The sequence below is a fragment of the Scatophagus argus genome, chromosome 18 (genome assembly GCF_020382885.2).
Source record: "Scatophagus argus isolate fScaArg1 chromosome 18, fScaArg1.pri, whole genome shotgun sequence".
NCBI lineage: Eukaryota > Metazoa > Chordata > Actinopteri > Scatophagidae > Scatophagus > Scatophagus argus.
Genome location: NC_058510.1, coordinates 17998701 through 18011568, shown reverse-complemented (window position 1 = coordinate 18011568; position 12868 = coordinate 17998701). Strand labels below are relative to the sequence as shown.

General features: G+C 40.0%; 1 protein-coding gene across 2 annotated transcripts in view; it reads right to left on the bottom strand.

Moving 5' to 3' along the window:
• Nucleotides 1-12868, bottom strand: part of stk17a (serine/threonine kinase 17a) — a 29603-nt gene that overhangs the window by 8067 nt on the left and 8668 nt on the right. For both annotated transcript variants that reach the window (XM_046370859.1, XM_046370860.1), the window contains exon 2: nt 10177-10389. In XM_046370859.1, coding sequence (XP_046226815.1) covers nt 10177-10389 — 213 coding nt within the window. The remainder of the gene's footprint in view (nt 1-10176; nt 10390-12868) is intronic.

Genomic DNA, 12868 nt, shown 5'->3' with positions numbered 1-12868 from the left:
TCCGGGACTGCAACCAATGATTCATTTCATTCTGGATTAATCTGCTGATTATTTTTGCCGTTAAACAACTGAATGTTTGGTTTGTAAAAATTCTAAAAAATAGTGAAAAACAAGGTGACAGATACCCTGAGCCCAAAGTGATCACTTGACAGTGTTAGTTTTATCAAAGCCACAGTCCAAACCTCAGCATTATGACAAATACATCAAAATTATTTATTAAAGTACTCAAAATGAGTTTGTAAGGCTGGAACCATGACCATGTATTTGTATGTGAAAATTAGCCTGATCAGGACCAGGCTATTCTGGGAGCCCCAAGTTCTATGGTTACTCAGGTCAGACTCACTTAAACATGCTTTATCAAACTGAATTTCCTGAAAAACAGCCTAGTTAAACACCAGGATCAAGCCCTCCTTACACACACACACACAAAACACACACACCCCTTTACTACACAGGCTTTGTTGTGTCTGACCCTGCTGCTTTAATGAGAGAGTGTGTGTGTGGAAGCCAGAGAGCTGAAGAAGTGGAGAATCATGATTAATAATTAGGTCATCTGGGGGAATGTGTGTATGTGTGAAATGACTAGTTTCTAATCTGCTACACCTTTACACATGCATACCTGCATACGTGACTGCTTCCTGCACGTGCATTAAACTGCTGGAATGAAAAGTTCATTCTGGAAAGGATCAGACAGAAATTAATCCAGTCTGACAAACAGAAAACAACCACTATTAGACCACTTCCTACTGGACCCTGTTGGCTTTGGGAGGTAAGACACACAAGAGCTTTACTAAATCATAGCAAATACTTGAACATATTCATAGTTAACTAAAATTAATTATGTGGCAGGTAATGTTGATATTATGGAGGGTCGCCACAAACAGATGAATGGATGGGAAACCCTGCATAGACGTAGAGCTTTTAAATACGTGCGTGGTTGAAGGTGGAGGTGAAGGTGTGGTATGCAAACTGGGAGCAGAGGGACAGGGAAGGAAAGGAAATCTGTACACATCAGATTTCTATTTAGCAGAATTTATGTTCTAATAACTAGCCTGTATATTTATTTCACTTTGCACAATATACATAAAGTCTGCAAAAGATTCACTGGCAACCTTTTTCACTAATTTCCCTACCATAGCCTCCTGGAACTGCTGAAGTATGACTATCATTTTAATGATGAGGACTGGGCAGCTCTAACCACGGGTTCAAGGTTAGGAGAGACATTGTCAACTTGGTTAAATATTGAACTGGTCACTGTTGATCTACAGCATGAGATAGAACTTCCATGATCTGTCTCAGAATGAACTTACAGAATGAATAAATGAAGACCCCAGTGACCAAAAAGCCCCAATAAATGGGTCATCCTCCCTACCAGAAACAGACAAACACACACTATACAAGCTTTTCCATTCCTATGACCCCAAACAAAAGCAGATTGGCCTGCTGCCTGTGTGCTGGGCCTGAAGCCTGACAGACAGTGGCTTTGAAGCCCAGTGAGAGGTCAGGTTCATGAAGGCCAGAGGGCAGCCACAATTTGATTGGCGAGTTGCTAATGTAATTAATGAAATCATTGTGAGCGCAGCGCTATGGGAATGGATCAATTCAGCTCTGACCAGCCACCCGTTACACTCAACCTCAGATGTTTCAGTTAAAAAAAAAAAAAAAGAAAAAAAAGTTGACCTAAATAATCTGCTTCAGCCTTACAGACCATAAACACAAACACACATTACAAACAATGGGGGGTGGGGGTGGGGAGGGTTTACTCGGAGAGCAAAAGAGATACGGCAACAGAAACCGATCAGTGGAAGAAGAAAGCCTGGCCACAATGAACAGCAGAGACAAAGAGGCAAAATGTGCGTGACAGAGAATGAAAAAGTCACAGTGAGGTCAAGTGAATGCCCTGAGAGCAGCTCTTCATCCTGCACTCATAATGTATTCACATCCTGCAAACCGGACTTTCCCACACGGTAACGGCTCCATTTGCTGCAGAGAAACAGCAACTTACAGTTTGCTAATGAACCAACATTTGTCCAAATGCCTGAAATCTGACATCACCATTGGCTACATTTAGGATTAAATAAACCCACTGTGGGGGGGGCCCCAGGGCAAAAATGAGCTGTGGGCCCCGATTGAGAAAAATCCCTCACATGACCAGTGAGACCCATTTTGCAAACCATGTGCACCATACGAGCATCAATCTTTCTTTACATTGTAGTTTTAATTGTGCTTTATTTTTCTTTAAAGGTTTGGGAAGCTTAATCAACTTTAAAGGGACAGTTCACCCCAAAACCACATATTTTTCTTCTTACCTTTAGCGCTAACAATCCATCTAGATTATTTTGGGGTGAGTTGCAGAGTTTTGGAACACCAGCTGTAAATATGTCTGACTTAAAAAAAACAAGTGCTAAAAAAATACATCTGAAAAACTCATCAGCACTCACAGATAATCCACAGTCCACCTTACTGTGTCAATGCAACTGAAGTGACTGAAGTGAAGAATGAGAGTCAATGTTGGAAATTGAAATTAATCAGGGTGGGAGAATTAGTCCTACTCAGCCAACCACAGGGGCAGATAAATGCTAAAAATAAATAAATAAAAAATAGTTGTGATATTACAAATCCTGCTTGTCAATGTCTAACCGACTTTTAAGATGAGTACAGAGAAAGCAGATGACAAAAACAAAAACAGCTTAAACTGTCAAGCTCTGTCGTCATACTGCATGGTGAGGCTCAAACAACAAAAGAACTTAACATTAAGCAAAACTTGCCAATTCCTCATCCTCATTATAGATACACATTATTTTCTGTTTTATTTCAATTTTTGTTTGTTTGTTTTTTGTTTTTTGGCAGTGCCAGAGCACAGCAACAGATCAACACTGAACCTGGTGATATTTTCCTTACTGTCAAAGAATCCCAAGAGCCAAACCACCAATGAAAGTACTCTACTGACAGGTATCGTGGAACTGACGTTATGTTCCTTCATTACCATGTTTATTTTGACTCAGTAACATCCTGCTGCCACAAATTATCACTACAACACTAAATGTGGATTAATACGCTACTGGACAAAGTCCCAAATAAACTTCTTCCTCTTGTCTGAGCAACGTGTAGTTAAAACTACAATGTTTTAAGGAGATTCCTGAACCTTTTTTAAGATGAAGCATTGGTGTCTCATTCTAAGATACGTTTGGTCGTCTGGGACAGGAGCCACAGGGGGCAGGGGAATCAGAAAGTATGGTGAGATGGACTAACATATTGTTGGCTTTTGGTCTTTTCAAGAGCTTTATTGATAGTAAGTAGAATATAGTACAGCACCAACCTCATCTGCCTAGAAGTCAGCAGAAAACTTCCATAGAGTCTAGAAAGTTGCAAAGCAGTTTGTCAGTGATGAATATTAACAAGTCATTCCTATGCTCTCCCCCATACGACTCTCTCTCTCTCTCTCTCTCTGGGCGAGCGGCCATGCTTTGGCTGGTCACGTGCACTCGTGCGGCTCAACTGACATAATGAACTCTGTACTGGAGCTCAGCCAGCAATTAGGCCACGAAGCTCTCCATCACTCTCATCCATTCTCTGTGGTCGCCTTCCTTTATTCTGCTAACTGCTCTCTCCATCACCCTCTCATGTACACTGTTCTCGCCTCTGTCTCTTTCTCTCCTTTCTCATCCCTCTCACTCTTCCTCTCTGCTGTTTTTTTTCCCTTTCCCCTCCAGCCTGAAAAAAAAAAAAAAAGCTGTGGCCCCTTTGCCTGTTTTCCCCACCAATCCCTCCCTTCCTCCAATCATGGCATGAATGGTTTTCTATGTCAAACTGACCCTCATTCGTTGAATACCTGCCCCCCTCCTCCCCCTTCCATCCTTCCTTCAATCCTCCGTCATCACCATTTGCTCCACTGCCCGAAATATCTGTCAGCTGTGGGCCAAATAAAAGATGGGGAGGGGGAAAAAAAAAAAAAAAAGACAAGAGAATGTTGTTAATATTGCTCCGCAGACAGAAAGACAGCATTCTGCTCTAATTCCCTGATATATTAAAAAAAAAAAAAAAACACAGCACAGTAAAGGCGGGGCTCTTTTGAGGCTGCTTAGATCGGATGCTGCCGTCACGAGCTCCTGAAGTTACTCATGATTCATATCATCACTGACTTGAACAGACTCTTTTGTTTGGTTGCTTGTAGGTGTCGATTAGGGTCTGATCAATCTTCATAACAATTTATTGATATACTAAATAAAGTTGAGATTATTGTCATTTTATATTCCAACTAAAAAATGATACAGTCTATTATCTCAATCCCAAACAGCAGATATAATAATGCAAAGTGATGATGGTATACACTGTCATATATTAAAGCATGTTTGTTGGAATTTAGGGTAAACAAACACAGGGTAAATTCACACTGCGACAGTGTAACAGTGAAATGATGACAGAATGTGGCAGTTAAAATGGAAAGTAATGCGAAATGTAAAGGAGATGAAATATCACACTGTAATGAACAGCAGTCAAAATCCAGATGGCTGGATAAGTCATAAATATAGACTTTATTTGTTGTCTCCAAAATCTGATTTGAAAGTCTGAGAAACACTGGACATAGTTTACTCACACCAGATCACTTGAGGACTGAAGGTCCCACGCTGCATTATTAAACTGTTCGTTTTAACATTCAGAACTGCAAATTCAGAAGTGTATACAGTCCCTCTCCCGCTCTTCCAAAGAAATTAAAGTCTAGAGAAGACTACAGATATAGCCAGAACCTCCACCCTGTCATCACTTTATGGAGTATTCATACAGCCAAATTCTGGTTATAGTTTTCGTCCTGGGGTTAGCCAATAGAGCAAGAAATAGTTCCTGCCAATCAGATTTGTGTTTTACATTCACATATTTTATCCTGTGAGACACAGAAACATTTAAAATGGAAGGCTGTCTTCATAACTTGAAATAATGCTTAATATTTCCATGGCACTCTGGTGACCTTTTTCTAAAAGATCGGTAACAGATTATGACTACCCAAACCAAACCAAAGTGGAAACAAATTTTAAAGAGCACCAGTAATTACTGAACTCACACTGGAAAGCTCTTGTCGGGCCTTGCAGTTTTCATTCATTCTGTCCAGACTCATACAATATACATAGCGACTGACAGAGAGCTGTGTCACATGGCACAGAGGCAAACAAAAAGAGCATCAACATGTAGCTAACATGTAGCTAACATGTATCTAAGGGATCTAGAAATAGGAAAGACCTGATGAAAAGGTTTTGGCATACGAGGGCCTAACAAAAACATCTATTTTTTTTCCCGGACCAACACTGATAGAGAATATTAGTAATCAAGGAGATTGATGACCAGTATTTGGAACCAATTTACAACGATCAAAATCAAACTCTAGAACTCCAGCACAAAATCTAGTTTAATGCCTTTAATTAAATGCTAAAAATAAAACTTTTCGATGTTATCTTAAAAGGTGTACTCCCAGCAGTATTTCTTATTAAGGTGAAAGGAAGTTTTAATTTAAAAAAAAAAAAAAAAAAGAGCGTCACAAAGTTTTATAAAGCAAAAAAAGGAAAACACATACAACTAGTAAATTTGTATTCAAAATTTTATACCTTGTGCCAAAATTGATTATTTTCTATTTAATTCATTTAACAAATTTGAAAATTGGTCTACCACAATGGCACATTGTATGCTAAAAAAGGACGTAGTGTTACCATGACTCATGAGACAAGCTGTACAGTGTATTGTCTTACTGTTGCCTAATTAGAGTGATCAGTGTGGCGATAGCTATTCAATCAAAAAAAAAGTATTCCTCATATATCACTTACAGCTATTCCTTATTTTTAGGAACATTCTCAGATTCATTAATGCATTTATAACAGCTCAGTTTAGCTGTTATAAATGTATGGTTTCGTCTGTGTGATATGTATGTGTGTCCATACAAAGAGCACAGGCCTGCAGTTAATTCTGGGATTATCCTTTTTATGAACAATGGCTGGGATTGGGATTACGGACTGAGGTGGGGGAGGATCAGGCCGACCGGAGCGTTTAAAAGGGGCATTTATGGGATCTCCTTAACAGGACAGATTGCACTGTATGGCACGTGCTGCCGACAGCACATAATCCATTAAAACACTACGATCCTGACAGCACTGGCAGTCTCTCCACTCTAGTCATATATGACTGCATGCAAACACACAGTGGAATCAGAGAGGCACACCGGCAACACTGAAGTTACTGGTGAAGTTACTGAAGTTACTTGTGATGATGAAGGAATAAAGCTGGTTGCAGAAGGACGAGCTCTCAGCTCTCGCTCTCATTTTTTTTGCCCCCAAATATTTCAAATGACCGTAGGAGCAATTCCATGGGTATGAAACTGAGAGGATCTTCAGCTGAGGTTTATGCTCTGCAGCCGGGCAGAAAACTGATTTTAAAATCTGCAGCTTAAATGAATTCAGGCCAAACAAGTGAGAGAGAGCGACAGAAAGAGACAAGACAGAGGCAATGTTTTGCCAATTTTGCTTGAAAAACAGATTTAACTGACACCAGTATAGTTGCTGATTAATGTGCTGTTGATATATTACAGACCATGGAGAAAATCATTGAAAAACAAAAAAAACACAAAGTGAAACTGGATGTGCTGATAGCACGTTAAAGAGCTACAGACTGGTGGCCTTGAAGAGAGCCTGTGACTACTACAGGTCACAGCGGGGAGCATAAGAGAGTGAGAAAAATTAAATGCTATTGAGCAAACTATGTATCATTATCACATAAAAATGAAAATGATGGGAAGTGATAGATCACGAGCATCTAACGCAGCCTCTGGTGGTGGAGAATCCAACTCAGCCTGTGGAAACTCTTCCCTTTCAACAACAACAAAAAAAAAAAAAAAAAAAATCCAATATCAATAATGTAGTTTCAACATGAACACATCTTATATGATCTGCTGCTGTTAAATAAATGACTGAAGAGATTTCCGACACTGTATCCTTTACAGGCAATCCTTTACGAGAGCTTTGGAGGACATTTGGTTTGTCTTATTGCACTGAACTACAATGCCAGTGGCTGTACATGTAGAGGTCCTAAACGACACATGACAGCTGATCTTGAATGTGTTGGTACCATCTAATCTAGGGAGCTGCCCTCAACTCTTTGAACATAGACTCTTATCTGTGTGCCTGCATGTGTGTGTGTAGGTTCTGGGTGTCACTATAGCAACAGATGCAAGCAATATCCGATATGGCATGTGAGGAGAGAGTCAATGATAGAAAAAAGTAAAAAAGTAAAAGAGACGTCCTTGATTAGCCTGGCGTGCCATGTACTGACACATATACACTAGAGGTCAACTGGTTTATTAGTTCAAAGGATAAGCAATGATACATTTTACAAACTAGGCACTGTAGTGAAGTGGGAGGTGGTAGTCTGACATTATTACTATATGAAACTGAAGTTAAGTGCTGCTCTGTCAAAATCATGCCGTCTCTTGCTACTCTTAGTATGAGTCTTGATCATTATTGTGACCCCCTTTTGAACTGGCAGAGGCAGCATGACAATTCACAAAGAGTGCAGAAAAAAGTTTGGTCCACTGCGCCGCCGTCCGTTACTCCCATATGTTTTCATTTGTTGTTATCTTGATGATTTAATGTTTTATTCTACCAGTACACCAACCAAAACGCTAACTTAGCATTAGCTTGTAGGAGGAACGATCCACACTGAGGAGAGAGAAAAAACACGAGCTGTAACTATAACCTAACTTACAGCACAAGCACATTAAGAAGAATCAAAATCACTTTATTGACAGTACGGTATATATATTTTTACATACACACACTGAATTTATCTTCTGCATTTGACCCATCCTTAGTTGAACACACACATGCAACACCCAGCAAATTACATGCAGTGAAACACACACAGGAGCAGTGGGCAGCATCAAGCACCTGGGGAGCAAACTGGGGATTAAGTGGCTTGCTCAAGGGCACATCAACTAGCTAATGGAGGAGGAGAGGGGGTCACATTAATCACTCCACCACACCCAAACAGACTCTGGAGGCCAAGTTTTTCCTGCCCGGTGGGGGAATCGAACCAGCGACCCTCCGATCACAAGCCGCTTGTCCAACCTCTAGGCCACAGCTGCCCCATGACCAGTTAACTGGCTATCAGCTTTTTCCTGTTCTGTTATTATATTGGGCTTTAAAATTCCACTATTGGTTGACCTCTTACATATGCATGCACACACACACACGCACACACTATCTATGGAAACCAGGTCACGCATGGCATGAGCAGAGAGATGAGATCATCGACAACTGGTGCGGCTACTGTGATCAACACCATACAGTGTCACGTGTGTGAAACTCACATACTGGGTCAAACTGAGCTGTGTGAGCTCTGGTTGGTCATTATTAAGTGTTGCTGATGGATTTAACACATCAAACTGTCTGTCTGACATCCCCTTCACCCCTCAGCCATAAGGAAACCCAGTGCACTCATATTCCACAACACAATCTGTGTCTGCATGTGTTCTTGTGCGCATATTCCTGTAGTTGTAGGGACAAAAATTTGTTTACACAGTGACACTGTGAGGACCCGCCTTACTCATGGGAACAAAATGCAAGTCCCCACAACATTAAATATTAGGGTGAAAGAGTTACTTTAAGGTTAGATTTAGGTTAGGGTTAGGATTAGGCAAGTAATGTTTATTGTTATGGTTAGGTGGTGGTTAAGCCTCCAGGAAATGAATGGAAGTCTATGTAATGTCCCCAGAAGTGATGGAAACAAGACTGTGTGTGTGTTTATACACACAAGGACACAGATGAGGTACATTGTTGGAATAGCTAGTGTTTGGTGGAGCATTAAGGTTTAGCCTGAAGCTCTGCAGGACTAAAAACAGCTAAACTGCTATTCCTTTTCTCATACTTTTACTTTGAGAATATCACAGTTTCCATCCTGTGGGTTTTCAATGTTTAGTCACACAAACCAAATCTCAGTGAGTACTGAGCAGTTCCACTCTGACACAAACATTTCTGGCTCATAGTCTAAAGAACACCCCTATAAACTGCAGAAATATATATCAGATTAGTTCTCCAACACATAGTGGGGATTGGCTCGTTTTACCGTAGCAGTTCTGGTGGCTGGTCAGAATGTGTTGATATTTGTGCTTCATTATGTGTTTATAATAATAATAACAATAATAAAATAAATAAAGTGTGTTTCAAACATTCAAACAGTCACTGTGGATTCATTTAGTTGGTTTCACTGTCACAACAAGGTTGCCGCTAATAATTATTTTCATTATCATAATTATCATTAATTAATCTGCAAGTTATTTTCACATTCAACCAATTAATCATTTCAACTATAAAATGTTTAAAAAAAAAACTGTGACAAAATTCTAACAGTCTCCCAGAGAACAAAGTGACTTCTTCAAATTGCTTATTTGGTGCATTTAACAGTCCAAAAACCCAAAGATTCTTCATCTACTTCATCTTAAATTACAATGAAAAGCAGAAAATCCTTACATTTAAGGAACTGTAATCAGCTAATGTTTGACATTTTTTATTTGAAAACTGACTAAAATGATAAATTATGATAAAAATGATAAAGTTATCAGCAACTAGGCAACTAGGGACATGGGCCATTAGTTGACTAGTCATTTAAACTACTCGATTTTGGCATTATGGCCATTATCATGTTGGTTTTTTTGGAGCCAGAAGTGACCATATTGGGACAAGAGGGTGGAACTGGAGAGGACACATAGTGCTACACCTCTACAGTGAATGGATCTGACCGAGGGAATCATAATATACAAAATAAACATCATGCCGAAGACTTGAGACTGAGACCATAAACTGGGTCAATTTCTTATGGGCTTACAGTGAAGTTGCCCTCTGCTGGCCATTAGAAGGTTCTTCCACAATGGCTTCCCGTTTCAGACCTAGAAACTTTATCCACTTATGTTCATGCTATATTAAGTACTCCAATCATGGTTCTCTTGTTGCTTGGAATTAAAAACTTTCACGTGAACACACTCATGGCTGTACAGAAAAACTCAGAGTTAAGAGAGACAACTGATCAACAGCTTCGTGAGTTTCCTAAATAATCAAAGGATTTCAGCTTAAATATCTGGCAGATGTTCATATTTCTTGTTTTTGTGAGTGTTTTTGTGTCACGTGTAGGCTGGATACTCACAACTCCAGGACTAGCACCATCTCAGAAGCCATCTCATAGACCTGGTGGAGGTTGACGACCCGGGTGCTGGCTGTGGCCAACTCGAGCACAGCGATCTCATGGATGATCTCCATCCGGCAGTCTTGGCCTTTCCGTCTCTTCCTCATGAACTTTGCGGCGTACTCGTTGCCTGTGCATTTCTCCACACACTTTCTGACCACAGCAAACTTCCCCCTGAAAGACAAGAAGTACTCAGTACTGCAAACACAATGGTGTGAAACAGATGGTCAAAGATGGTCACAGTATTTGGCGTCAACGCTCGGTTTAAAACATTAAAAACACTTTGTGGAATTGTCTGTGGCTGTTGTCAGCAGCGTTGTCCTTTGTCTTTCTATTACAGCCAGTCTGGTCTGACCCAGTTCTATTTCAGGCTAGAAGGTGTTCCTGCGTGAGGACCACAGCGATGCGTGTGCACACATGTGCATGCTGCCCAGGGGAAATCCTTTCACATGCAGCTGGTTGATGGAGATGACAGGCCCACATCGTGCCTTCCCTCCGGCTACTGCTGGCAGTCCATGCTCCAATAATCAGCAGCAGCACCCTGGCTGAACCTGACTGATCCACAGCCAAGACTCTTTTACACTGACAAGCCAAAACTGTGGTCTCTTTCTTCTTTCAATGTGGATAGGGTTCAGCATGTTAACTCCGTATGTCTCCGCAGTTTTCTAACTTGTCGAAAGCACAAATGCTACTGAGTCAATCTGTTTTTAACAGATGCAAAAAGAGCCGGTGAACGAAACAGAAGAAGAACTTCATTTATCAGTTATGGATGATTTTCCTCCATCTATCAGTCACCAAAGAGAAAAAAAGATTTTCAGCTGTTCTTAGGGTTGTTAACCACCCACAGAGTTTCATGTAGAGTAGCACAGCAGGCAGTGAGTTGGAAGTTTGAATACCAAGCCATTATTCCAATTAGATGTCATTGGTTGCCGTCTGTCTCGTGCTGGTAACTACACATTTTCTCAACAGAGGAAAAAAAAAAGAAAATGGATATAACTCTGGGTCTAAACAGTTCCAGTAATTATGAAAGCAAAGATACTGAACTATACTAAATATAAAAGGATCTGAAAATGACCACTAGCTAGGGCAACTTTAGGTGTGACAAAGACGAAACATTATCTGGACAGAAAAAGGTTACTGAAAAATACATTCCTATATAGCTGACAAATCAATGTCAATCTGACCTTGGTACAGTATTTCGCTACCATACATTCGTACAGCACACTGAGATAATAATCCAGGATTTGGTGTCAGACCAATGTGTCACTGTCTTGAGAAACAAGTGATGGTATTACAATAAACTATGAACTATGAAGAAGAGAGACCTAAAAATACGCTGCACTGGATTGTGCTGTTGGGACCAGGCACTGCATATTGTCCCTCTTCTAAACACATCTGAATTTCACCAGCTTTTGACTGGCCTGAACGAGATTTAGTTTAGTTATCAGGAAAGACAGAGAAACACTCAGTTCTGCTGTAAAGAACAAATCTCAAACTGTTTTAAGTCCTTACAACGTAAGAGTCGACCAGTGAACACACTGCTGAAATGCAATGATTTTATAGTAAAACATTAAAATTTAAACATAAGATTTAAAACATTAATTACAGTTGGAACTAGCTGTCCTGCACAACAAGAACAAAACAAATCTAGGATGAGTAATTCAATCTGTTCTTTATGAAATCATAGCTAAGAGCAAAAACAGAAGACTGATGACAAGAAGACAATGAAGAAGACTGTGTGCTGGCCATAAAGGACCTGTGTCAGGGGAGAGGAGCATGAAGTGCAGCCCTGGGCCTGCAGCACCCAACTGGGCTGCTTCATCCTCAGCCGGCCTCATGTGAGAGTCATGGGGCTGATGCAGCTGGGAGCTACAGATTCCAACATAACACATCACAGCAGAGACTTGTTATTCAGCAGTTTAGAGATTTAACTGCTCTTTCCATCCGTAAAACAAATATGAAAAACTACACCACAGATGCAGACTTTGTCCATAAAATATGCTTGAGTAATTCTACAGCTTGTCAACCTGCATCATAATAATCGTACCGAAAGAACCATTTTCAGTTTGGTGCTCTGGTAAATCTGTTCAATAAAATCAAAAGAAAGAGTTTAGTCTAGACTTGCTCTAATTGGAAAGGGTCATGAGACAACTTTTGTTGTGATTTGGCACTATATAAATGAATTGAACTGAACTTAATGAAGTACTATATTCACTATACAGACAAAAGTATTGGGGCACCTGACCATTACACCAACAGGGACTTTAATGACATCACACTCTAAACACATAGACAGCTTTGCAGCTAAAACAGCCTTTTACAAAGTTAGCAAACAGTCTTCACTGACAGTTTTTCCATCTATGTTATTCAGTACTAAATGTTTTCCCACATTACTTGTCAAATGGTTTGGAGTCATGATTAACTGCTCATCACAACTCACTAATTTTTTCAATGTTAAGCATTCAGCATTCAGAACTATTTTTTTTTTTTTACATTTTAACAAAAACAAGACTTTCATGTGCACACAAAAGACATTTCAGTCACATTTTAAGCGCAATTGTTTTTCAAATCCATCTTAGTGAGCACTTTTTCTTTGCCAAAATAATCCATCCAACCTGGCAGGTGTGGCACATCAAGATTCATACAGGTGTGT